The 27,566-nt window shown below is 40.1% G+C and overlaps 1 protein-coding gene across 1 annotated transcript in view; it reads left to right on the top strand.

The window, feature by feature from the left end:
- Positions 1–1,367: 1,367 nt before the first annotated feature.
- AFF3 (AF4/FMR2 family member 3) overlaps positions 1,368–27,566 on the top strand; it is a 190,101-nt gene continuing 163,902 nt past the window's right edge. Inside the window, exons 1-3 of the mRNA XM_034774253.1 lie at positions 1,368–1,457; positions 8,493–8,529; positions 20,332–20,383. Coding sequence (XP_034630144.1) covers positions 1,374–1,457; positions 8,493–8,529; positions 20,332–20,383 — 173 coding nt within the window. The 5' untranslated portion in view covers positions 1,368–1,373. The remainder of the gene's footprint in view (positions 1,458–8,492; positions 8,530–20,331; positions 20,384–27,566) is intronic.

Raw genomic sequence — 27,566 nt, 5'->3', positions numbered from 1 at the left:
CAGGGTGCTGGTAGATAATCTGCTAAACATGGGCTCCCAGTGCGATGTTGTGGTCAAAAGGATCAATGCTATCCTTAGATGCATAAACAGAGGAATCTCAAGTAGGAGTAGAGAGGTTATTTTACCTCTGTATTTGGCATTTCTATGACCACTGGTGGAATATGGTGTCCAGTTCTGGTGCAACAATTAAAGAAAGATGTTGATACATGGGAAGGGTTCAGAGAAGATCCATGAGAATGATTAAAGGATTAGAACACATGCTGTATAGTGATAGATTGAGCTCCTGGAATCTATTTAGCTTAACAAAGAGAAAGTAAAGGCATGACTTCAATACAGTCAAAAAGTGCCTACAAGGGAAACAAATATATATTCAGTCTAGCACAGAAAGGTATAACACAATCCAATGGCTGGAAGTTGAAGCTAGACAAATTCAGACTAGAAATAAGACATAACATTCTTAACAGTGAGGGCAATTAACCGTTTTAACAATTTACCAAGGGTCATGATGGATTCTCCATCACTGGCAATTTTTAAATCAAGATTGAATATTATTTCCAAAAGATATACTGTAGGGATTATTTTGGGGAAGTTCTATGGCCTGTGTTATACAGGAGCTCAGAGTAGATGATCACAATGGTCCCTTCTGGCCTTGGAATCTATTAATCTCTTACCAAGTTCAGGCCTCCAACCTTTATTATCCAAGCCCGGACAGTAGGATCCATGTTATGATTAGTCCATAGTCCATACTTAATTATTTGGTCATGAACTGAAATTTCTGTTCCTTTTATTACAAGTAAAGAAATAATCCATTTTGTGTTTCTCTTATTCTCACCAACTTGTATGTGTTCTCGGCCATTCACAGAATACATTGCATGTCTGAAGCTTGGGGTGCATTTCATCAGAAAATCAAACTTCTTGCACTGAAAAAAACATTAACCATAAAAAAAAATCAAACTCATTTTAAAACATGTTCCCAACAATCTGTGATAAATAATGTAACTCATTTATGTACTAGATTATATATAAACTAAATGTATCCTAGAAATTACTAAAATGTATCTGCAGAAAGTTACATATATATGCCACTATCCAGAAATCTCTACTACACCTCTATCCCGATATAACGCTGTCCTTGGGAGCCAAAAAATCTTACCGTGTTATAGGTGAAACCGCATGATATCGAACTTGCTTTGATCTGCCGGAGTGCGCAGCCCCGCATTGCCGGAGCACTGCTTTACCATGTTATATCCAAATTTGTGTTATATCGGGTCGCGTTATATTGGGGTAGACGTGTACTAGTATGTCATCATCATTGCCTCATATTATATTGTCTTTTTAAATATAGTTTACTGTACAATATTATTTTCCAGGAGATGACCCATTCTTGGCCTCCCCCACTCTCAGCTATTCACACACCTGGAAAAGTGGAACAGAGCAAGTTTCCATTTGCAAACAAGGTAAGAAATTCTTTATAGTCTAGAAACCCCTCTCCCCCCACCCTCAATATACAGCCTCAACTCTGATCCCCAAATAACCTTGTGCTGCCACTAATGAGACTGCTAGGTACATGTGCGGAAAATAGAGAGAATACATGGGTGAGTTTTGTAAAGGTTGTTGACGTGTGTCTGGGAAAGTGGTGAAGTCACTAGTGATTTATGTAAGTTATCCCAGACCAATAAAACGTTTAGATCACACCACCGGCGCGGGCTGAGGGATGTGCTGGCCGCTGCTTCCCGCAGCCCCCATTGGCCTGGAGCGGTGAACCGCGGCCAGTGAGAGCTGCGATGGGCCAAAGCTACGGATGCTGCAGGTAAACAAACCAGCCCAGCTCACCAGGGGGCTTACCCTGGCGGGCAGTGTGCCAAAGGTTGCCAATCTCTGCTGTACTGTTTAAATGCCACAAGTATATGCCAGAACTATTTTAGTCCTGAGTTAAAGCTTTTAAAGGTTTATTGGTGCTAAGTATTGTTTGTAATATTCTGCTGGTGAAACCAATTGTGACAGATATGGCAATTTCCTGCAATATCTTTGAAAAATCATATTGAATTAAATTTAAGTCTCTTTGGGGTTCTTTGTACTTAATGCGAAGTGTATGTATTATTGTGGGCCGGGATTGTGTGTAACTTCTGTAGGAGGGAGATATCATGGAAGGCCCGGGTGATCAAATGACTATGTTGCATAATGTGCTAGACAGGAATGGACTTTTGGGACAATACACGTGAAGTGGATTTCCTGTGAAATATTCAAGAAAACCATCTTTTCAAGCTAAGCCCTGAGGAGTGGACCTTTGTCTGCTTATCACCTATTACATGAAGCCAAGATCACAGGCCCAAGCTGTAAAAAGTAAAGACTGAATTATTCTTTGTTGGTTCTGAATCTGAGACAGTTATGAATTCGTAACCACAGGAAAAACCCAGCTGTGGGTTTTGGAGGACATAAAACTACCAGAGCCCAAGGTTGGAATTGGGATGACCTCTCGTAAGCTTTTTAGTGTGTGTGTGTGTGTAGGTTCTTTTATTGTTTTAATGTTTTCTCTGTGATGCTTTCGCTTTAAGAATAAATGTGTGTAATAACTTGTGACTGCTGGCAATTACAGCTGTTCAGAGCCTTCGGAGGGAAAGCAAAGCACAGATACCAGCCTATTTACACAGTCTGGCTTGCTTCAGTTATCACAGTGTACTACTCCGGGACCCCGTAGATGGTCGTCACTTGCTGCCTCCCCTCTGAATCCTCAGTTCATTCCCTGGACCACTTCCCCATGTCCCCCAACACCTTCTTTGCCCTTACCTCAGAGCTTCAGCCTGCCAGTCTTAGCAGCTGGCCAGGAGCTCTCTCTAGCTTCCCCTGATCTGTCCAAGGTGCTGGCACTCCTTCCTCCTGCTACGAACCTGACTTTCCCTCCTCAGCTCCAGGCAGCTACTGAAGCTGCTCTGCCCTGCAGCCCTTCTTATATGGGCCTGCCAGGTCTTGATTGGCTGCTCCTTGCAGCCCCTCTCCTATTGGCTGCTTTCTGCACAGCCTTCCTAGGGCTCTATTAACCCCTTACAGGACAGTGTGGGATAAATGCCCCACCACAGGGTGCATTGGGTGGATCACGAGGGGGAAATACTGGTGCGATTGCCCTGAACTATGACACCAAGCTCCTTTAGTTACTGTGAGCCCACTGTACTGGCCTCAGAGGGAAAGAAAATTATAATCATATAGTCAAGAACCCTTTAAGATTTTCCTATGGGGAAATAGCTTTTCAGTGGATAATAGTGTTGTAATTTTTAACAATCAGGGCTTAAAACAAAAGCCTTGCAAAAGGAAAAGAAGGCAATATTTTGTGACATGATGCTTTTTTTTTAAATGGCATTTATTTGAAGCTGATCAGAGGTTTGGAACACTAAAATAAGTCCTATGGGAGATGAATTAGAGGACTGCAGGAGGGGAAGTGGTTAGAGATGCAAAAATAATATGCACATGGCTCTGCAATTTATCACATGGCTATCACCTCTGTGTGTGTGCACGCACAATATGTGTGTATGTAGGTGAAATAGCTCTTCTTCGTGTATATCTATATATAGTGATAAAGACATAAATTGTAGGGGCATATGCTATATTGCAGAGCCATGTGAATACTGATGTTATCATTCACCTCTGACCTTCTCATTTACCCTCTGCCTGCTAATACATTTCCTGGGACTTATTCTAACATTCCAAACACTTGAGCAACTTCAAAGAGCCGCCAATTTTTCTTAAATCAACCTGTCAAGAAATGTTTTTTCCTTCTCCCCCCATAGTGGAATTTCACCCACAGAAAGTTATACCTGCCCCAGGCCTAGGACGGGCAAGGTTATTTTGTCCTGGACCAGTGACAAGGTTTCTATATATAAAAATGTCACAACTGTGAAGTCCATTATCTCACAACTCTGCCTGGCTAGAAATGGGAGCTTTATATAGTGCATTGGGAACAGGAGATGCCCAATGAGACCCAACACTGACTTGATTCCTGGAAAGGGCCCAAGATACTGAGATTTAACTCATTACATTTTTAGGTATAGAAAAGATATTTTAAATCATTTTAAGACATTTCTATGGCTCACTCTGAGCCTCCATAGTTACGTTCTAACTAAGGCATCTGTTTTGCCGGCTCAGAAATAGTGATTTAAATATTTTTTAAAGTTTCTAAAACATTGATAAACTAGTTATTTTATTTTCTCTAACATATGTGACATATGCATAGATCAGACAATGGTCTTGTGTAGTATAAAGGTTTTATCAGCATTCATTTGGGATGACCTGCATGATTCACTAGAGGCTTCCGCATTCATGAGCAGTGTGACTATCACAAATTCATGTTGATAAAACATTTATAACCATACCAGATCACTATGGATTACTCACATACAAGTGCCTGGCAATCTAACAGCAATACAAGGGCAAGTGACGGATCTAAATTCAGGATATAAACTTTGTTACCTGCAAATATACAGGGACTGGGATACTGAAGGCAGCTTCTTCATTCTCCGTGGGAATGGTGTGAGACCAGCATAGCTTATTTTAGTGATTCTTCCAGCCAACTCAAGGCACAGCATTGATGGACTCCAGAGGAAGAAGTAGCATAGCAACTCTCTTCAGCGCAGGGAATGTCACTGTGGCTGAGGGTATTTGTGAGTTGGAGAAGGGGAAACGTAGAGGGATCCCCAGCATTGTTATGGACTCGGAGGACTCCTGCCTTCTTAAAAGGCTACAAAGTATTTTTGATTATTCTTTCCATAAAAATAAAGTATCAGCATCATTAATTCTAACACATATTGCACTACTTTTAACCTATATCTCAACTAATTTGTGATCTGACAGTTTGAGACTTGCAATTTCTTAATTAGGCTTTTAAAGTTTCAGGGGCTATCAAAATTGTAGCAGGATGGATTTGGACTCATTCTAGAAATTAAAGCGAAATAACTAGATTTTAAATATCATTATTAAATATATATATATATATATACTGTATACACAGCATAAAAATTAAACCTACATTAATGTTAAAGATCCAAGTTAAATCCACAAGGAAAGGAAATTCAGTGTCAAATTTGAAATACGCAGACTGAACTGGACATCCTCCATCACCTCATCACAATGAGAGTACATTAAAGAAAGCAGACCAGCAACATCCCTTTACCTAGTAGAGGGTATTAAGGTCCATTTTATCCTTAATTTTGAATTTTCTTTCTCTGTGGGATTAATCTACACTCTTAAATTTACTAGAAAGGGGCAGTGTGAGTCCCTTTATTTCTCATTTTTCAAATCTTAAAGATAATTGAATCAGTGCATATATATGAGACGCCACATATGCTTTTCCCTCTACTATCTTTGTGAAACTTTGTTAGGTACAAATGATCATGCATTATTATATTACAGTTTTATTACAAACATCTTAAAAAATAAAGTTTAAATGAATAATTAAATCTGCTAAATAAGAACATGCTTGATGCTTGTGAGAAAGCGCTTTCATGTTCATGTATTCTCTACTCCGTTGTGTGAAAAGAGGATACGGTAAATTCTGGTGATTGCATGGCTCTTTTCCTTCATTTTTACAGTGATTTCATATGTCTCAAAAAAGCAGATCAGGTACTCCATTTCCATGTCGCTATGTATGATTGTATGAGGTCACCCATCATTGTGGTGTCTGGGCAGCACTTTCAGAAAACCAGTCCATTTTCACAAGTGTTTTGCATTCACATTCTTAACAGAAGCTTTAAATGTTGGTGTCTTCTCATCTTTATGGTGGTCAGTTGATTATTCTTGTTAATTTTAAAAAGCTAGAACAGGTGAATTAGAAAAGAACTGCAGATGTGAATGACTCACCTTTACCAAATATAATTGCTTTTAACATTTGAAAAAAAAATGATGCCTAGAAAGGTAGACAGTTTGATTGTATGCTAGAGTAGCATTTAAATTCAAGTGTTCCTGTCCTCACATCACTACAGCAAACTGCTCCTGCTTTTTTTGAGATTATACTCAGAAAGACAAAAGGATGCAGGCTTTTATATTTCTTCATCAGAAGGGATCATAGTTGGGGCAATTCCCCCAAAGTAAATAGTTTAAAATGTAAAAAAGTGTTGCCACACTGTGAGACGTAGCATAGGTTGTAGCTTATATATATGGGTCTATAAACCTCTTAGGACAGGACAAAAATTAAGCATCTGCTCAGCCTGGTCCAGGTGAAAAGAGGGCTTTGCAGTAAAAGACATGGGCATAAATAATAAATAGTCCCCTTCTCTTCTGGTCACCTCGGGGGATGGATCAGCATCCTGAAGCTGACATGGTACGGAGCTGCCTCCAGGTGATAGGTTAGTCTGTGGCTCTCTAGCCTCCCTTAAAGGAGCAACACACCCTCTTTGACAAGCCAGACAAAGATCCCCACCACTTAATGTGTGGTGGGGTATGTAGGATGGCAGTGAATAACAGATGCGTATTGTAGACATGCAAATTCCAAATCAAAGCCATGCAGTCTGGAGATCCCTGACTCCACAGGCAACTTACACAGCTAGAGTGGATTTAAGATCTGACCCTTCAAGATTCTGAATGCCCCCAGTTCAATGACCCTGGTTTAATTGCAAGTTGAAGTTGCTGAGAAGTGCTATGGGATTAAGCCCTTATGAGTTTGACCGTGCTCCCATTCAGCTCAATGGAAAAACTCCCATTGATTTTAATGAAGCATGATCAGGTCCTTAGTTGATTTAAGATTGCCATCAAAAAAATCCTATCCAAACCTACAGTAGCTGGGGAGAAGGAAAGAAGAGATCCATAGGGACAAGGGATAAGGAAAGAGCTAGGTTTATTTGGGTTTGTTTAACTGTGAATTTCTGTATTTTTCATTCTATTTCAGTAACTTGAACTTTAAATGTCCAGGCTTCTTCATGTTTTTGCTTTTTAGGAAAACTATAAAGGGCTCAATTGCTTTTTTTCTTTCATAATTAATAAAGGTTTACAGACATAACTGCAGCTTAAAGACATATTTAGCCTGGAAATAAAAAATAATTGTCTATTGCCTTGAGCCCCTCTGTTGGCTCAATACTGCCCTTAGGACCAAGGTTTTAGCTGAAAATCTTTCTGCCTCGAAAATAATGTATGTATTGGTATGTATCCCTATTCTGTCAATGTTGCTGTTGCTGTCTTTATAGTCATAACTGCAGCATGCATAATAAATGGTATAGTATTATAAAGTTTATTTATTTCATACATAATTGGAGATATGTATGGAATGCCCTCCCTAAACTAGTTCATAATCCATTTCTCTTGTGGCTTAGCCACCCAATGATGGCTAGCCTGAGTGACAGTCAGAGATACTTGACTTTTAGTATTTTAAAAAAAGAAGGGTGGAAAAACTTCAAATGATTTAGAACAATTAAATTGACTAAATGTTTGTTAAAAAGCCTCGTTAACGCAGTCCAAGGTGCTGAAAGTATTTTTGGAGAAATTGCTAAACTGAAAAATGCATGATATAAGTGCTGTGCCATGTTTAGGGTAACCGAGATTCCATCTTTAGCTATTGTAGGAGGCACCTAAAGAACAAGAGTCGATAAATAATACACAGTAATAAATCTACAGTACCAATATAATGTTAGTACATATGGTACATTACAACCTTTTCCATATATCAAGTCTAAAAACAGCCCATAATTGCAATGAATTATTTAAATCAAAACCGATTTGAACAAACCTACTTGGAAGATTTAATGCAAGGCAGACTATCAGTGTTTTTCAAAAATGTTCTAAATGTTTCACTAGAAATGTTTTAGGTGTTTTTGTGAAGTTCAGTTACAAACCCACTTCTGATACATAGGTATCTGCTGGTCTACTGAAGACTAGCTTGAGATTACAGAGATACTGTGCCAAGACTATGTTTGAAAACTAGGTGTTGATTTAGTTTCGTTTTTATTTTAACCTAATATTTCAGTATGTCTAGTAGATAGTAGAACTAGGCTCAGGAGTAGGGTCTAAATTTCCATTCTCTAATGCTATGAGTGTCAATTTACTGATCCATTATGGACGCGACACTTGGGATCCTCGAGGTGAGGAGAAAAGATTAGCTGTGCTGCTCCCAAAACAATCTGATGGCCTATGAAACGATATTGGCAAGAACTTCAGAAATAATCATTTGTCTGTTTGCCTGTCTTCTCACCTAGCTTGGTAGAAAGTAATAGCCCCTTGAGTTCTGGTGGAGTAATAAGTGAATAATAAGCTGGAGATTGATAGTGAAGATAGAAAAAAATATACTATTAAAGGGTCATGGTTGAGAGATAAGTATAAAAAGCCTAGAGTAAATGCATTTTCAAGGAAATATTTGATTTTCTTCTTATAGTCGGAAATGATGTTCTGTGATTAGACTGAATGAATGATTAACAAAGCTGTATGGTAGTATTAAGGTAACTTACATTCAAACTTTTATTGTTTCTAAAAATTATCAAAACAAATAATACATGGTATGCTTTTCTTTATTATTTTAGGAGTCGCAGCAGGTGTCTACAGGACACAGCAATCCAAGTAAGAATTACTTCACTTTACAGCTGGATTTGGTGGAGACGCTGACTGTGAATGTGAGAAACAAGAGAACAATAGGACAGTTGAGAAAAAAAATAGTGGAAACATGAAGCCTACTGGTCCAGTACAGGATCTCAGCTAGCAGGCTACTGTTTTGTCCAAGTGCAGAATCTTGGGCGTCACAATCACTAACGGCTTATAGTGGGGAAGGAGAGGGAACAATCCCTTTAGGTTGGCAATGGAAGGAACAATTTGCTCCATCCTATCTAGTTCTGCTACACATGAGAGAGATTTTACAGGGAAAAATAGTTGCTCTTCTAAAATGATAGGTAGTGGGTGGAAACTCTGTATCCACATACCAATGCGCACACAACCCCAACCTCCAAACTGCCTAAAATTTCTGAGAGTTTGCTTTATTTATGTATGTATGTATGTATGTATATGCCATGGCACTGTCACTGTATATGGTGCTATATAATATATGAAGTATGCCAAAACAATAACAAATACTGCCTCAAAAAGCATATAGTTTTGGGCTGCCTTTGATATATAATTTTGACAAGGATGGCGAGTACGGAGCTTGCTTTGCTCACATCCTTGCCTACCCTCCTACTAAAGTGTACAGGCCATATTACAAAGCAGTTGTACTTTAATTGCCTTTAGTTATTGGTAAAATACATTAGTGGCTGTGTGGAAAGAAAAGACTGAATTGTTCTAAGAAACAAAGTATTAATCCTCTCTTCTGACACCCTTGACTGGTATTAATGTTCTTCAGCATATCCAAAATACATGACCCTACCCTGTTCACGACATCAAAGCATCCCAACCAAAGGCTCTATTTTGTTAGCTTCTTGACCTGTGAGCTAAAACAGAGCACTATTTTGAAGCTGGGTTTGAAGATGACAAATGCTCTGAGCCAGTAGACATGGCTTTGAAACTGACTGGTCACCCACTGGGTGCAGGAAGCAGACACCCAGAGGGAGAATGCTAGGAGACTTCAGGCTATTAATATGTTATGGCACTTTGCTAAGGAAGGGGCAGCACTGTGGAAGACGATGTTGTGAACAAGCAGGTGGTGGTGCCACTTCATTGCCAGCATCATTTTGATATTGCTGTGAGCACCAGCACTAAGGAAGTGATAAAAAGGCAAAGGGGATGGGATTCTCTAGAAAAACAATGAATGTAGTAATGAAAGAAGGAAGCACTAAAGAGCCATAATAGATGAGGCTGTGCAAACACTTGAGGAATTCTGAGCATAAAAAAACACAAGAGCAGAGCTTGAGTGGTTTGTGATGACATCAGGTCATGCTTAGCATTGGTCATTGTTTTCCTGTGGTTTATTTTACCTACAGTACTTCATGGTCCTTGCAAAATCTTTAATAATGGGGAAAAAAAGACGATTAATATTGAGGTGGATAGCTAGGTTGGATAAAGTAAGATAGACGTGCTGCCAAATCTTTACCTAGAACTTCAATTGAAACTGCAAGCTTGTTTTGAGGTTTTGGGAAATTGTAATAAATGGCTCTCTGTGAGGGAGGTGTCAACATGGCCCCTATCCTGCTTTACCTGGTTGCAAGTCTTTAGTGTCCCACTAAGCTGATAGCCTCAGTATTAGCAGGTTTACTTTGGGAGTGGTCTGTTTGAAGCTTGGCATGAAGGATATTTTGACTCCAGCTGTTAAAAATATCTTCCAGTGGCACCATTTTGGGGGAGGACCTATGCACCTCCCTGAGTTTCATACTAGAGGTCTGCTCACACCGCATGCCCTAACCCCAGAGGGAGCTTGAGTTTGGAATGTGATGAGGTCTGTGCTGCTCTCAGCTTCTGCCCATGGGGCAATGAGTTTGTTTATAAACAGAGACAGGGTGATTAAGATAACAAAGAGCTTGTCATTAAATTAAATTAAGAATCATTAGATGATCCTGAAAGCATTGCCAGGTGCTTCAGTTAAAAAATAGGAAACAAAGGATAGGAATAAATGGTCCGTTTTCAGAAAGAAGAGAGGTAAGCAGTGATGTCCCCCAGAGGTCTGTACTGGGACCTGTGCTGTTCAACATATTCATAAATGATCTGAAAAAAAAGGGGTAAACAGTGAGGTGTCAAAATTTGCAGCTGATACAAAATTACTCCAGATAGTTAAGTCCAAAGCTGACTGCAAAGAGTTACAAAGGGATCTCACAAAACTGGGTGACTGGACAACAAAATGGCAGATGAAATTCAGTGTTGATAAATACAAAGTAATGCACATGGCAAAATATACTCCCAACTATACATACTAAATGACGGGGTCTAAATTAGCTGTTACCCGTCAAGAAAGAGATCTTGAAGTCATTGTGGATAGTTCTCTGAAAACATCCATTCAATGTGCAGTGGCAATCAAAGCTAACAGAATGTTGGGAATCATTAGGAAAGGGATGGATAACAAAACAGAAAATATCATAGTGCCTCTCTATAAATCCATGGTAGGCCCACGTCTTGAATACTGCGTGCAGATGTGGTCACCCCATCTCAAAAAAAGATATATTGGATTTGGAAATGGTACAAAGAAGGGCAACAGAAATGATTAGGGGTATGGAATGGCAACATTTGACTGCACAGATTTAGAGAGACAAAGTGGGTGAGGTGATATCTTTTATTGGACCAACGTCTGTTGGTGAGAGAGACAAGCTTTCAAGCCACACAGAGCTCTTCTTCAGGCCTGGGACAGGAGCTCCCAGCTTCACAGCAAAATGCAAGGTGGATCAGATTGTTTAGCAAATGTAGTTAGCACATATTGTAAGGGAACATTTAAGTGGCCATTCCACCTCTATCTCTATCTGGGTGCATGTTGTTATTTGGAAGACATTCTCATCTCTGTTAAGACCCATCCTGGGCATAATGCTATTCTGGATCAGGTGCTAACCTGACCCCAATAAGCTGGCATAAAGTTGAATGTGGCCAAGTGCAGTTTTGCAAAAGATGCTGCTATACATTATTACTCATGTTACCCCTTTGTATTCATAATTTCACAAGACACCTACTTCTGAGGAGCTAAATTCTTGCCTAACCACTTTATTTACAATGTTTGGCCTACCAGAGAGCCTTGTTTCAGATGAGACACCTTTTCTATAAAGAGAGTTGGAAGATTTTCTGATGCGTATTGGTACAGTACATTATAAATCTGCTGTGTACCATCCCCAAGGAAATGACATAGTGGAAAGACTACATAGGACTCTGAAGAAGTGTGGAGCTAGCATACTGCAGGAACTTCGAGGTATACTCTTACCTATTGCATTAAGTCATGCTTTATATGTTATTTGGAGTACACCTCATGAAAATACTGGAGAAACCCTATTCCACTGGCTGTTCAACTGACCTATGAGCACCAAGTTGTCTATGCTAGTGGAAAAGGCTCATCCCACCCCTTTGCCATCCTCGAAGCCAACTGATGTGACTAGGAAATATATGACTTTCAACAAGCGTATCCACACAAGACTCCACACATTCTATCCTGGACAAGCAGTGTATGTTAGGTGAGGGTCTGAAAGCATTTTCATTACTCATGGCATGATCTTGCGGGGCTGCAGGGTACGGAGCATGGCAAGTGTGTTTACCACACAGAGAACACATGGTTAACCAACAAGACGTACTTCCTACTGCAAGGGAAACAGATCGGGAAGAGGAGACTTTTTTCTGTATGAGGATATGTGGCAAATCAGGAAAGCTGTGCCACATCAATAGCATCCAGCCCCTGAGCTGAATCAGAGATGTAACCTCCAGCCCTGGGATCACCGGCTGCCTCTGCCAAGGTACCGCTGAACTTTTGGGGAGAAAAGAAGGAAATTGTGGTGACTGATATGAGTGTTGCCTTTCTGCATCTTGTTTCCTGCTCCCTCTTCCATTTCCTGTTTGGTTCCTGGTTCCTGCTCCCTGAACTCTGTGTTCATGACCTAACTGTTTCATGGTTATTACATGATTTGATTGACCACCTACCTGCATGTCTTGCTTCATTTTTCCTTGTGTTTTGAAGAGTGTGGTCTAGCTAGGTTGACCACCCATCCCAAATTGGACAGGACAGTCCTGAAATGAAGAGTTCAAATCCTGGCCTCAGGCTGAATGACTCCGCGACAGCATTTGTCTCGGATTCCCTGTGGCGCTGCTCTGTGCCTGCCTGAGGCTCAGGGGCAGCACCAGCCTCTTCCCAGTGGGAGGGGAGCTGAGGTGGGCCTTAGTCCCCCTTGCCAAGAGGCTCCAGCACCTCCTCCTCCTCTTCCCCCGAGGCCTTACGCCCTGGCCAGGCCAGAAGCTGGAGACAGACAGAAGTAAGAGTCACCCAGGGAGCCCGGGTCATTGTGGGAAGCCCTGAACCTTCCACCTGTCCTGGGCAGCGCGCCCTGTGGGTCGGGACACAGGCCGGGGGCTGCTCTTGGTACCCTGGTCTCTCACCCAGGGCCGGTGGAGGGTCTGGGGCTCTCCACAGCAGCCCAGGCTCCCTGGATGGCTCTTACCATTGCCCAACTCTGGCTGCCAGCCTGGCCAGAGGGTGGGATCTCGGGGGAAGAGGAGGAGGAGCAGCAGATGGGGTCACTGATGAGGGTGGGGCTCCTGCATCTGTTCCACTTTTGCCTTTTGAAAAGATGGTCACCCTTGGTCTGAGGTTACACTTGTGAGATAGGTAGTGCAATCACTATTATCCCCATTATATAGACAGGGAAACTGAAGCATAGACAAATTGAGTGACTTGCTCAGTCTCATAAATGTAAGCTACACCTTCTTGGTGTGGCACTCTGTCCCTCTCTAATCGTGGCTATGCCAACTAGAGATTGATGAGCCTGCTACAGCCTTGGCTAAGACAGTCTCAAGGAGTAGAGGCTCATGCACTAAGATCTGGCTCCCAGGTTTGATCCCTGCTGTCGTCAACCCACCCAGGTTGTCAGCATTACATAAAGAACACAGGCAGAGCTGGTAATAGAAATTGATTACCAGTCTTCTGCTTTATCTAGAAAATTAATATGGCGGTCTTCTGGGAGACCAGAACCCTGAGACTTGTTGGGGTTCCCCCAAGACCTCTCCAACTTGGTTCCCCAAGAACTCAGTTTGACTCCAGTCTCGTTGTCACTCAGGTTCCTTTATTTGGCATACAGTAAAGCTACGCTGAGTTCATCAGTCCCAAGCATAGGGGACGATATAGGCTGTGCCACACATCCAAAGTTACACAGAAAACCTCTTCCTTTATATGCATTTACAGTACATTTCATGACATGTTTTGGGATTGGCTTGATCACTTTGTAAGAACCAATCCCTGTACAATACACACTATCTCTGCACAATTTACTCTTTACCTTATGTCAGGGGTAGGCAAGCTATGGCACGTGTGCCGAAGGCGGCACGCGAGCTGATTTTCAGTTGCACTCGCACTGCCCGGGTCCTGGCCACTGGTCCGGGGGGCTCTGCATTTTAATATAATTTTAAATTAAGCTTCTTAAACATTTTAAAAATCTTATTTATTTTACATACAACAATAGTTTAGTTATATATTATAAACTTATAGAAAGAGACCTTCTAAAAACATTACTATGTATTACTGGCACGTGAAACCTTAAATTAGAGTGAATAAATGAAGATTCGGCACCCCACTTCTGAAAGGTTGCCGATCCCTGCCTTATATTATGGTCCACACTTGTCTTATCCATTGTTATCTTGTCCATTGTAAATGGTTCCCTGAGTGCTCCCCCTTATCTTAGCTAGTACAGACATTCTGGTTCCAGCCTGCCGATCCATGTATCTCCCTAATCCTGTCTCCCAAGAAATGAGGCCTCATCCATGTCCAGTTATTCATGTCAAGCCAGGCCTATAAGGCCCTCTCCTCTACCCGGGGTACAGTGGGCCAATCTCAGTTTATCCCCCCCACCCCTTCAGAAAGTGGATTTGAAATTGGCCTTTGCACTGTGGGTCATTTTACCCTTAGAATGTGAAATGGTAAAAGAGCCAATTCAGTGGGAAGCAGCAGAAACCAGCCAGGTCTACAGCTGAAAAACTGAGGCTAGAAGACCTTCAGCCATATGCACATGCTCCAGAAGATCAGTCTTCTGGAAGAGAGCAGACCAACAGCAGGCCTGCAAAAGAAGTAGGACATTTAGTGAGACTCTTGACCAGCTGCAAAAGACTGAGATGGAGGAGGGAAAGGGCCTCATAACCTGCCCAGAAAATGATACGTGGAGCTAAAGAAGATTAGCTGGTTGCTGAATTGCCTGTCCCTCATAATAGTACCTTCAACTAAGGGGAGACAAGGGCAGATTGGTTTTGGCAGTTTGTGTGAAGACTTGGAAGATAGAGTGTGGATAAGAGTGGGCTCAAACAGGACAGGTAGCTCAGAGAAGCAACACCCCTTTACTAGGCTTGTCAAACTGAATCTGAATTCCAAATCTTTAAATATCATTTATGCTTAGTAAATACATTTTTTTCTTGAATTTCTGTGACTCATTGGAGTAATGGTACAGTTCTTTCTGTGGAGTCAGTAAGGCATTAATTCTCCATTCTCCCTCTTACTCTTATATGCTGTATAATTGCTCTCCCTTCCCCCTGAAATGTTAAGTGATTATGAGCATTAAAGCAGCTGCAAACATTCACTGTAGAGTAATTCATTAATATCCTGTTTGGCTAAATAGCATCCCTGCTACAGAACCTATTCTGCTTTTCTTATTGCCATAACACTAATTGCTGCTAAGAGCAGAACTAAAATACTGCAGCTTTTCCAATTGGTGCAGAACAAACTGCCAACAAGTCACTCAGGATCTGACTTCCCATTTGCATGCAAAACCACCAATGCTCACTGTACTAATGTGTTATTAACAAAAGTATTCGTTACAAATAGAATATCTATGATGAACTATTATTTGTTTTGGGATGTAGATATGGTACTGACCGATATTTCAAGGCAGATTGTTGCTAAGCCAGTCTATGTGCCGGATATCCAGTGACAGGCATAAGGGGCATAACTAGCCATGGAATTAAACCAAAACTACATCACCAATCCCTGCCTAAACTTTGGGAAATTCAGAGCCAGACCCAAATTTCCCAGCTCCAATTTGACAACTGAATCTGAACACCATGAGACTAGAGTTTTGGATTCAAATTTGCACTTCCTCTGGTCCATGTCTAGTCACAATCAAATACTCAGAACTTATCTCCCCAGCCCACCCCAGAATAACCCTATTTTCTTTGGGAGAAAATGATGACACAGGTACTTATATTTTAATTAAAGCAACTGTGTGGAGAAGGAATCTAATAGTTAGAATTGGGAGTCAGGATTGCTGAGTTGTAATTTCTGTCCCAGATACTAACTCACTGTGTGATATTGAGTAACTCCTTCAGCAGCTCTTTCTCATAATCAAGTTTCTAAAATGGGCTCATAGGGTGTTGAGTCTTAAGTAATATTTTGAAGGCACAATGTAATTATATAAAATATACAAACACTGCTCTACAGCCAAAATGCTTCTGAAATAAATGTAGTCAAACTTTACTAACTCTGGGTCACTGAGAACGAAAAAGATGCTTAAAATTGTTGATTGGCTCTAGTTTTCAAGATATGCTATTGGGTCAGTATATACGACCCTTGTCTTGGGAATGGCGGAGGATAAGTGAGTTATAAAGGGAAGGGATCTCAATTTAAACCAGAAATGACTAAAATACATCTTTGACTGGATCTATGAATAAATCTATGACTGGGTTTGGACAGTACTTGCTTTTTAGGCAAAACAATGAATAATGCAATCTGAAACTGGTATTGCATCATACATGATATGAATTGCATCATGTTATTCCTAGAAGTCATGGATGATGCAATCATAACGAAGCTTACATCACTCTGCTGAACAAATTGCCCTATATCAGCTCTAGAAATCATACAGTGTCATGCTCTCTTATTTGTCAGTGTTTGATTTTGCAAAGGGATACATTTTTGTTCAGCCAAAGTGAGCAGAGATGCCTCGTGAACAGTGCAGATAACTTCTGCTATGTTTGTGGTGAAGTGACTTTTGCATCACAAAAGCACAGTATAACCACTATGGTTAAGAAAGCCTATCACCTTTATTTTGGCAGCAAAATTAGAGATCAGGACAAGAGGTGGGCCCCACACATAAGCTGCAACACTTGTGCAACAAATCTTCACCAGTGGTTGAACAGGAAAAGGAAATCTATGCCTTTTGCAGTGCCAATGATTTGGAGAGAGCCAACAGATCATACCAGCAATTGTTACTTCTGCATGGTGCCTCCAGTTGGGAAAGGTGTGTCAAAGAAGAAAAAGTGGACTGTGCATTATCCAAACATTCCATCAGCTATAAGCCCAGTACCCCACGGAGGAGGACTGCCGGTTCCTGATGTACCAGAATCATTCTCACTTGAGTCAGATGAGGAAGAGGAAGAGGATGAAACTTCTGGTCCTGAATCATCAATGTCACAGGACCCACATTTTCTCCCATCCTCCTCCTCTGAACCACACCTCAGAACACAAGGTGAACTGAATGACCTTGTCAGGGAGTTGGAACTACCCAAGAGTAAGGCAGAGCTGTTGGGCTCCAGACTACAGCAGTGGAATCTCCTGGCAGGTGATGTTAGGGTTTCCATGTTCCGTGACCGTCAAAAGGATCTTGTCCCATTCTTCTTCATGGAAGGTGATCTTGTAGCCTGCAACAACATCGATGGTGTGATGGCAGCCCTCAACATCGTTCACGATCCAGATGAGTGGAGACTGTTCATTGATTCATCGAAGACGAGTCTTAACGCTGTTTTACTGCATAATGGCAATGTTTTGCCATCAATTTCAGTTGGCCATGCAGTCCATATGAAGGAAACCAATGACAACATGAAACAACTTTTGAGGTGCATAAACTATGACCAACATCAGTGGCAGCTTTGTGGTGATTTTAAGGTTGTTGCTCTCTTGCTTGGTCTGCAGACTGGATACACAAAGTATTGCTGTTTTCTCTGCGAATGGGATAGTCGTGCAAGAGATTCCCACTACATCAAGAAAGATTGGCCACTCCGACAGTCATTGGAGCCTGGGAGGAAAAGTGTTCAGCATCCACCACTTGTTGAAGCAAGGAAGATTTTATTACCATCCTTACACATCAAGCTGGGTCTGATGAAGAACTTTGTCAAGACCATTGACAAAACACAAGCAGCTTTCAAGTACCTCCGTGGAAAATTTCCAAGGTTAAGTGAAGCTAAGATAAAGGAAGGTGTCTTTGTTGGTCCTCAGATTCGTGAACTTCTTCGAGATGATGCATTTGACCACGCACTGCGTGGCAAGGAAAAGACGGCATGGAAAGCCTTCCAGTTAGTGGCAATACATTTTCTCGGAAACAACAAGGCAGACAACTACAGGTTGTTGGTGGAAAACCTCCTCAAGGCATACAAAAGCCTTGGTTGCAACGTGTCACTAAAGATACATTTTTTGCACGCTCATCTAGATTTTTTTTTTCCACTGAACTGCGGAACAGTGAGTGGCGAGCATGGCGAGCGATTTCACCAGGACATTGCAACAATGGAGAAACGCTATCAGGGCAAATGGAGCCCATCAATGCTTGCAGACTATTGCTGGACAGTGACAAGAGATGCTCCATTTAATGAATACAAGAGACAAGCCAAGAAGCGCCGAGTAGACACTGAATAGGACTAAACTATGTACATAATACTTTTTTGCTTTTTGTTTCATAATAAATTTTATTTATATAACCCTTTTGCTGATTTTTAAAGTGTTTACATAAACAGGACAGGTGAAATATTATCATGTAAAGCAACCATAAACACATGAAAAGACCTAGGTTTACAATTTATGATTAAAACTCTACTATCTACACAATATACATAGACATAAAATGTAAAAACTTAAATATCTTAGAAACAGTAGCCAATCTGTTGTTTTAATTGTCATATTTGAATTCAGCACATCAAAATACATAATAAATAGCACATTTTATCTCTGAAGCAGACGACTTCTCAAAAATTGTAGACCAGTGTTATCTTGTGATCATTCTGTGTGTAGCAAATGTTTGATAAATATAGATATGACTAGCTTCATGCCAATGCTTCTGATTGGTTTAAAATTGTGGGTCTGATTTCAAAGGCTGATTGGTGATAAGAACAACTGATTTTTTCCCCTCCTTCCCAAAGGTAAGCAATGTTTCAGTGAAACCCTCCCTGCAAGCTTAGAAGGCCTAGAAACATCTGATGCAGGTACCAAGTGTGTAAGCTAACCAAAGACTCCTTTGCTGGACCCCTGCTCCTAGAGGCATCATTATCTTGAACAACTATTTCAGCTTGTTTCAGGATTGCACTGGGGAAAGTACCAGGAGTGAAATCCATTTAAGTCAATGGCAAACCTCCCATTGACTTCAAAGAGGCCAATATTTCTCCCCAGACGTTCATTTCATACCCTAAGTTCTTCCACCTTTGATTTAGTGAAAATCAAACTTGAGAACTTTGGCAACAGCTATTCATATGTAACGCTGAAGTTCTTGTAATGTCTTGGGGCCTGATCCAAAGTCTACTAGAAGTCTATTAGAGATGTTTGATTGAGTTCAATGGGTGTGAATCAGGCGCTACACACAAGAAAACACTGAAACAATTTCAAACGTTATTTCACAGAATACAAATGAATTTTGATTAGACAAAACTCATTAAAACTGAATGGAAGAACACTGGTCCCATCTGTAAGATAGTCAGACTCCAGCTCTTCATCTCCTGTTCATCACAAACTTGCATTTAAACAGCACTTCAGTGCCCATTGGTAAACAAGTGCCTGAGCCATTGGCTAGTATAGAAACAATATTTTGCACTCGGATTATAAATGGTGTGTAAGCTAGGTGGTACAATATCAACAACAAAACAAAACAAAAATCCAACCCCCTCAAGGCTTTCAGACCAACCATGTTTCTCCTTAATGGCTGCTAAATTAGGGCAGTGACCCACAGCCCTGTGTAAGGGGCAGCATATGTGACCATTGTCCTGGGAGGGGACCCAGGTAGAATTGTGACTGGGCCTCTCTTTTTGTACAAGTAAGGGGAAGTAAAGTACTGTGGCACTGAAAAGATGCATCTTAGTTCCCAGAGTGGTTCCAGACAGCTCTTCTGGGGAGCACTTGAGGTCAGGAAGGAAAAGAGCCATGGATCCATCTGCTCCCTGAGCCTCTCTGTCTTCTCCACACCTGCTTGCTTACAAAGCAGAGCAGCAACTGCACAGTCACAGTGATCTGCACAGGCCTCAAAGTCAAGTTCTGGGTAGCCCAAATATGTCTGTATACCCTGCACGGCCATGTTAGGACTAGGGACTATCTAGCACTGGGGTTCCGCAGGTTGTTCAGAGAGCAGTATTCACAGCAAATAAGGTGAATCAAAGTGTTTGCTTGTTTGTGGTTTTTTGTGGGGGGTGGGTGGGGAGGGAAGGAATCCCCAAACCCTTCAGACTGATTTGTCACCTCAGGCCTATAGTGACTAAGGCTCCAAGGCATTCTGTCCTTCTATCCTGCAAGCAGCCAGCCTTATAGAGTTTCCTGCCTTCTTGCTAGGGATCTGATAGTCATGAAATTGTCAGGCCTGCTTTACAACTTACCCCTAAGCACATAAACAAGGGACAGGAAAAGTCATGCTGATGTTACCACCCAGCTTGCAAGTGCTCAGTTAGTGTCCCAGCTTCCCGCCATATGATATTTACATTCTTCTATACGCTTTGAAAGTGTTAAAATTAGCCTGATAATGTATTGACCTCTAACACCATAAAGATTTTGATATTCACTTATTTTTTATATTATTTTTCTTCTTTTTTAAGGGAAAGGTGATGCTGAGCCAAAGAATCCAGAAAACAGTGCATCACATACATCGTAAGTCAGTTTCGTATTTGTGATCAGCGATGATTGCTATGTTTTTATCTGCTTTGTCATGCCAAATAGTGTTTCTCTGTTTGTTTTCATTAAGATGAAGCTCTTTCACTGATGCTATTCTTTAAAAGGCTTTTAAGTAATGATTCATAGTTAATTGTTCATAAATCATTAGCATACTTATTGTGAGAGATCTTGAAAAGTGAGATGGCTCTGAAACAAGCTGAATAAATATTAAATTATTTTTAGTGGAGTGAGTGAGTGAGGTAGGCTTTTACAACCGGAGAGGTCCAATATTACCTTAAAGCTGCAGAAGTTTGTCACATTTTCCAGAAGATATCATGTCACATATGCCTTTGATGTACTGATGTAATTTTAAAAGACTGCAGTCTGCAACTTCACCTCTGAATTACTTGAAATCCAATTACAGCTACCTCTGGTCTCTCACGATTTTGTTGATGTTTTTGAATTAACAAAAGCAGTTGAGAAACAGATGGGAACAGGCACTTGTAATATATCAGTGTTCACCTTTACTCTAATGCAACAGTAGAGGTTTTTCCCATTTTTTATCTTTTTTAGTGTACAAGGGAATTGACTGTTTTACTGTTACTAGAAAAAAACAACTCTTCAAATGGAGGGACTCAAAGTTTAAAACAAAAAAAAAAACAGGCTAGATCAGCAAACTTGATTTTGCTCACATGAGTTAGGAGAGGATTGAATTTCTACAAAATCACTGACCCTTTTTATCCATTTGAGTGGGAGTGGAATTCTTTTCACAGTGCAGTCATGTGAATTTTAGAGTGCATCTTGTCTGTAATTTGTGTCCTCTGGCTCTTCTTATTTAAATTCAGAGTGCTAGATCATGGAAGTCTTGCAAGGTGTCACCATCTGTTACATGGCCAAAAGTACCCATAGAAGAAGGTACAATAAGTGTGATTGTTGAATGTTTTGATTTCTGATATAAATATATATTAAAAAATCTTCTGGAAATGAATCTATAAAAAGATTTGACATGGTCTATGAATGGCTTGTCCTGTAGGTTTTGCTGTAGAATGTAATTACATTATGTTATATTTAGTCAAACTTGTTTAATAAACAAAGCACTAGCAGCTTTATGCCTTCTGATAATATGATTGTTGAGAACGGTTAATAGTGTATGTTGGTACAGAATGCTTCCAATGGTTCCATTTTTTAAAAAATGATATTACAATAAAGACTTAAAGGAGAAGAGTTTTAATGCCATCTGGAGGTATCATGGAGAAATGAACACTTATTTTTGCTGATATTTAATATGTAAAACATAAGCAGATGCTATACTTCGACGTAATCTTGGGGCTAGGTCATATTTTATATTGGGGGTATAAAAAAGGTTTTCTTTCAGTAAAATTTCATTAAAATTCTGTAAGTTGTATTGTATGAATGCAGAAATTACTAAATTTGTTTGTGGCAGACTAGGTAAAGTGTCATTAGTGGGCTTTATTAAATAAATTGGACCAGATTGTGACATCCTTATTCATGTTGAGTAGTACTTTACTCAATGAGTGGTCTCACTGAACCCCATTGAAACTGTACTCTACTTCATAGATTCCAAGGCCAAATGGGATCATTGTGATCACTCCATAGAACTTCCCCAAATAATTCCTAGAGCAGATCTTTTAGAAAAACATCCAATCTTGATTTAAAATTGTTCATGATGGAGAATCCACTGCACCGCTTGGTAAATTGTTCCAGTGGTTAATTACTTTCACTGTTAAAATTTTACACCTTATTTCCAGTTTGAATTTGTCTACCTTCAACTTGCACCCACTGGATCATGTTACACCTTTCTCTGCTGGATAAACGAGCCCATTATTAAATATTTATTCCCCATATAAGTACTTATAGATTGTAATCAGCTCACCCCTTAACCTTCTCTTTGTTAGAATGCTTTCTAGCGTAATACATATTTTCTAATGTAATACATTTACAGGGGTCACCTTTATATTGTTACCATTTGTCAATAATGACCACACAGCAGGGTCTGAGGTACTGATGTTTATTCCTATTTTAAGAACAGGGGAAAACTATAGTAACTGTTGGTAAATGGTAACTTTTTAAATGGAAACCATTATATTTAGGAAGACTATTGGGGTGAAAAAGAGATACAGAAGGAAGGAGAGCCTGAAAGGACATGGGGGAGGTAGGTTGCAAATAGAATTCAGGGAAAGGAGGAGGAAGAGAAACCAGGTAGATTAAAGTACAGGGAAGGAAAGAGAACAACAGAGATTGAAAGATAGTGGAAGAGATACAAGACATAGTGCAGCAGGCAAGAAAAATAGGGGTGAAAGAATGGAAAAGAGAAAAGGGGGAAAGCAAAAACAGCCAAAGTTAAAAAATTTTAAATTGTTTAACAGAAAGCTGAATGCCAATGTGTTACAATGATGTAAATATAAATAACACGATTGTGCATACAAACACAAAGGTTGTGCCTTATTCTCCTCCTGCTGATGCTGATTTTACATCAGTGTAGCTCCATTGGCGTTAATGGAGTTTCTTCTGATTTACATCAATGCTAACCCCATCTGCTAAGGTTAATTTTATCCCTGATCTTTGGCACTTCTGAATATTGGTGTTTTTAAAAATTTGGAATGAACCTGATTGCACCAGGTATTAAAAAAGTATACAGAGGATAATACATTTGGACACTACAATCCACACGTGTGCACACACACTCACGCGCACATACACACACATACATAAACAAACTAGTACTCAATAATTGACTCATTCTCCCCCTACAGATCACTGTAGCTTGCAGTCTGAAGGTACCACCCAGACCAATTTTGCAACTGGCAAAAAAATCTTGAAAAAATGCCCAGCCAGGGTGCGAGCCTTCACATCAGAAGCTGCAAAAACTGAAGCAGGGATGAGGAAACCATTTTGATTAATTTTAATAAGTGTTTAGTTGGTGGAGTGGAGGGAGCATGAATCTTTGATGGGGGAGAATTGTAAGGAGCCCTTGAACTTAAGAACATTCAGAGCTACTTTTATGAGTTATTGCTCCTGGGAAAGATTTCTAAGCAGCCTAGTAGGAGTGTTTAAAGAGTCAATAGAGAACAAGTGGCATTTCTGAGACTGACGGGAAAGAGCAATGAAGAGCTTTAAGGGACTCTCATCTTTAAAAAAAACAATCCACAGAACAGGTCACATTGGCCTTGATAAAAGTGAGAGAGAAAAAATGGGAGGAGCAAGTTAATTGTGTTTTTTTTTCCTTAACAAAAGTATTTTTTCTGCTTGTTACAAGCCACAGGTGCAAACCCGATGCACATGGCTACAATGGTAGTTTGTTCATCCTTTGTCTAGATTTACTGCCATTCTTCAAACATTATTTACACAGCTCCAAAGGGACAGGTTTATCACCCCTCTGAATCAGTCAGAAACACTGAACTGAACATTCACATGAAGTCTTCCTCAGAGATTACCCCCTCCCCCCCAGCCAGCCTACTCCAGGACAGCAAAAACAGACACACAAATAACTTTGTTGGGTTTCTCCTGAGTCACTTGACCAAGGGTAGTATCTGTAACCTTTCAAAGCAGAGAAGCCTGGAGGATTTTTTTAAGTGAACACACAGCCAGTGTTTTATTTCTGCATGTATTAACTCTCCTAGATATGTTTCTGCATGAATTAATTCTGGTGGTAATAATATTTACCATTTAAAGAGCTTCATAAACATTAACTTATTTGCTGGATCTCAGAAGACCCCAATGAAGTAGATAAATAAGGACACTTATCCTAGTGCTACAGATAAACTGAAATAAATGTTAGTGTGTGACTTACCGAAGACTATAGACCAGTGTTTCTCAAACTGGGCTCACCGCTTGTGTAGGGAAAGCCCCTGGTGGGCCTGGCCGGTTTGTTTACCTGCCCCGTCCACAGGTCCGGCCAATCGCAGCTCCCACTCCCTCTTCATTGCTCCAGGTCAATGGGAGCTGCTGGAAGCGGTGCAGGCTGAGGGATTTACTGGCCGCCGCTTCCAGCAGCCCCCATTGGCCTGCAGCGGCGAACTGTGGCCAGTGGGAGCCGCGATCGACTGGACCTGCGGATGGGGCAGGTAAACAAACCAGCCCGGCCCACCAGAGGCTTTCCCTGCACAAGCGGTGACCCCAGTTTGAGAAACACTGCTATAGAGGAAGTCGGTGTCAGGCTATATCCTGGCATGTCCATATGCAGAATGACTGTAGGAAATGGCCTAAAAGATTGCATTGACATGTACACTCAGTAAGAAGGATTTAAGCACACCAGAGTTTTCTCCAAATGGATTGTCACTTGTGACTAAATATATTTTTTAAAATCACAAGCTCTCTGGATCTGATGAACTCATTTCATGTTATCTTATTATGCATAGGAGTTCATGGGTCACCTGACCAGATTTTCACTGAATGTTTAAAATCTGTAAATCCCAAAGAGATTTTTTTATGGCTGGTCAAAATTTTTCTGTCAACCTGGGTTTTTTTGTTTGGTTGGTTTTGGAAAATTGGGTTTACAACAAAATTAATATTTTTGCAGAAAGTTTCTGTTTTGTTTTTTTAAATCTTCATAAAACCTTTATCTGCTTTTCCCCCAATGATTGGCAGTTACTGTCTGAATTATTTTTTTTTTAGTTTGGGGCAGTTTTCAGGTAAAATATTCAATGTTTGGTTGCCAAAAACTTTTGAATGTTTGGGTTTTTTGACAAAAAGTAAAAAAAAATTGAATATTTTGATGCAAGTGAAAACATTTTCATTTTTGTTTAAATTTTCTGTAGTCCCCCTTCCCCTCCCCAAAAAATATTCTGACCAGCTCCATGTTCTATAGCTTCAAATGCTGGATGTAGAAACTCTGCCAAAAATAGCCCAAGGCCATAAGATTTCTCATAGTCACAAAAATTTTTGAAAAAATGATTCAAGCTTTGTAAATTCCCCAAAACAACCCTGCTAAAGGAATAAGTTTGGAATTACCATGCAACTTTCTTTTATAGCTTTTTGTCGTTCTAATTCATGTCCAAGTTCAGACCACAACAGGTTCGTCTATCCCAAATGTGATTCACTGTTATACATTCAACTCTACATGCTAGTGCAATCACTTAATACTGTAATGTAAACACTATTAATAAGCTACTCCAGTGCAATATATTTATTATCCCTCCCACATCTGTTTTCAAGCCAAAATATTCCAGATTTTTCCCTCCCTTTTTACAAGAGAATTAGCCAAGATTAAGGGAGGCTTTTATAATATATGACTCTGAAAGTTTTGTCTTTTGCTAATATTTTTCACCTGTGAGAATCACAGGCCTCCTTTATATTTGTTTTTGCCAGCTTATAACAGATTTTGGCTGTATTTCTTGTGAACATTAGCCACGAGCATCATTTTGAGACTACATTGCTCAGGGGATCCCTTTTACCAGTGTGAAATCTATCAACATCCGTACTCCCTACTCTCAAAAAGTAACACTGCAGTCCTATGACCATCAAGCTTTTATCAACTCAGGCTCTTGAACATCAAGTTAATTCTCAATTATCTGATTTTCCACAGTGTCAGTGGAATGTGCTGCAGTTGTTCCTGCTGATCACATATATATCTATATTTTCATAAGTGTGGGCTATTTGTTGTCTATATTTACTTAGCATTGTATAGGTGTTTTCATCTTCAAAGCAATGTACAGACTAACACACTGTGAGATAGAGTTGCCATGTCATAAATGAGGAAACTGAGACAAAGAGGTTAAGTGAAAGGCCCAAGTTCACAGTGTGTCAGTGTCAAAGATCGGAGTACAACTCAGTAGTTCCTGGCTTCTAGTCCTGTGCTGACATCTGTAGTCCAGGCCTCTCACATTTGGCTGATATGTAAAACATTAGAATGCTGTATATCAGAGGGAGCATTGTCTAGCGGACTGTGCATGAGGCCAAAAGTTGTGATCTTGGCTCCACCCTTGAATTGCTGTGGGGCCTTATGAAAGTTGTTTAAATTCTGTCTCCGTTTTCACATGTTTAAAACAATAATCAAACCGTACTGAAGGTTAGCTCATTAATATTTGTACAATACTTTGAAAAATGTAACGTTCTGCAGAAATATGAGGTATTAATCAAGAGCAATATAATAAATGAATGGTAGTATAAATTTAAAAAAAGACTTGGATAATAAATATTAAATATGTTGAATTGCTGCAGGACACTCTTTGATACTTAATGTCTGTATACATTGTGTATTGTGGTGTGTTGCCTGATGTCAGCCATCTTTACTCTTGTGGTGAGTAAAAATATTCTTGTAATTAAAGCACAACTAGCTGGCAGGAGACCTGGGATCTTGTCTTGGACTTTGTGTGGAACTCTTGAGCAAGACAATTCACTTCTCTGTAGCTCATTTTCCTCAATTGTAAAATGGGGATAATACAACACTGCTGCGTAGGGGAAGAATAAATTAATGGATATTAGTAGAGATTTGTTGGAGATCCTCAGATGGAAGCCACTTAACAAGTGCAAAATATTATTTATTATATTATTATTTATGTATTTTATACAGCAATCCACGTTTTTGTTTCTATGTAGATTTTTATGTTTCAGTTCAAGAATACAAACCACTAACTCTGAAATGTACATTATTAGGGTTCAGCTTTTGTCTCATTGAACCAGAGAAGGTGGCAAATATGGCAAGGCATGCAGCCATGGAAAGAGAAATCCATCCAGTGATGTACTGTAAACACCCCTTGATGCTGTCTGCCAAATTCACCAGGACGAGTTAGGATAGATGAGTCAAAAGGTGTCTGATAGTCTTGTCTAAAGGACAAGATCAAGGTGAAATCCTGGTCCCACCGAAGTTAATGGGGCCAGGATTTCATGCCAAGAATATAAATTTGAAGGGATGGGAGGCTGTTAATATGAAATTCCACTAGTATTCAAAATGACATTGTTTAAATTGGTCTCTGGGACGTTTTTCTTTCAAAAACACCATTGTGTGGTATCACTTACTGCTTTTAACATCTGCCTGTGATGTTTTTGAGAGATGTGTGTCTCAGAGACTCTACAGAAAAAAATGTGTCTTTTTATAAAGAATGAAGCTAGTGTTTCTCAGGGTGATGGAGATCCTGAAAACTGAGGAGGCTAAACTCTGGTATTTATCCAGGAACCAAGTACCTGGCAGGATAAAAATGCTGGCTTTGCTGCACTGTTC

Source organism: Trachemys scripta, chromosome 1 (genome assembly GCF_013100865.1).
Source record: "Trachemys scripta elegans isolate TJP31775 chromosome 1, CAS_Tse_1.0, whole genome shotgun sequence".
NCBI lineage: Eukaryota > Metazoa > Chordata > Testudines > Emydidae > Trachemys > Trachemys scripta.
This window is presented reverse-complemented; position numbering and strand designations above follow the sequence as displayed.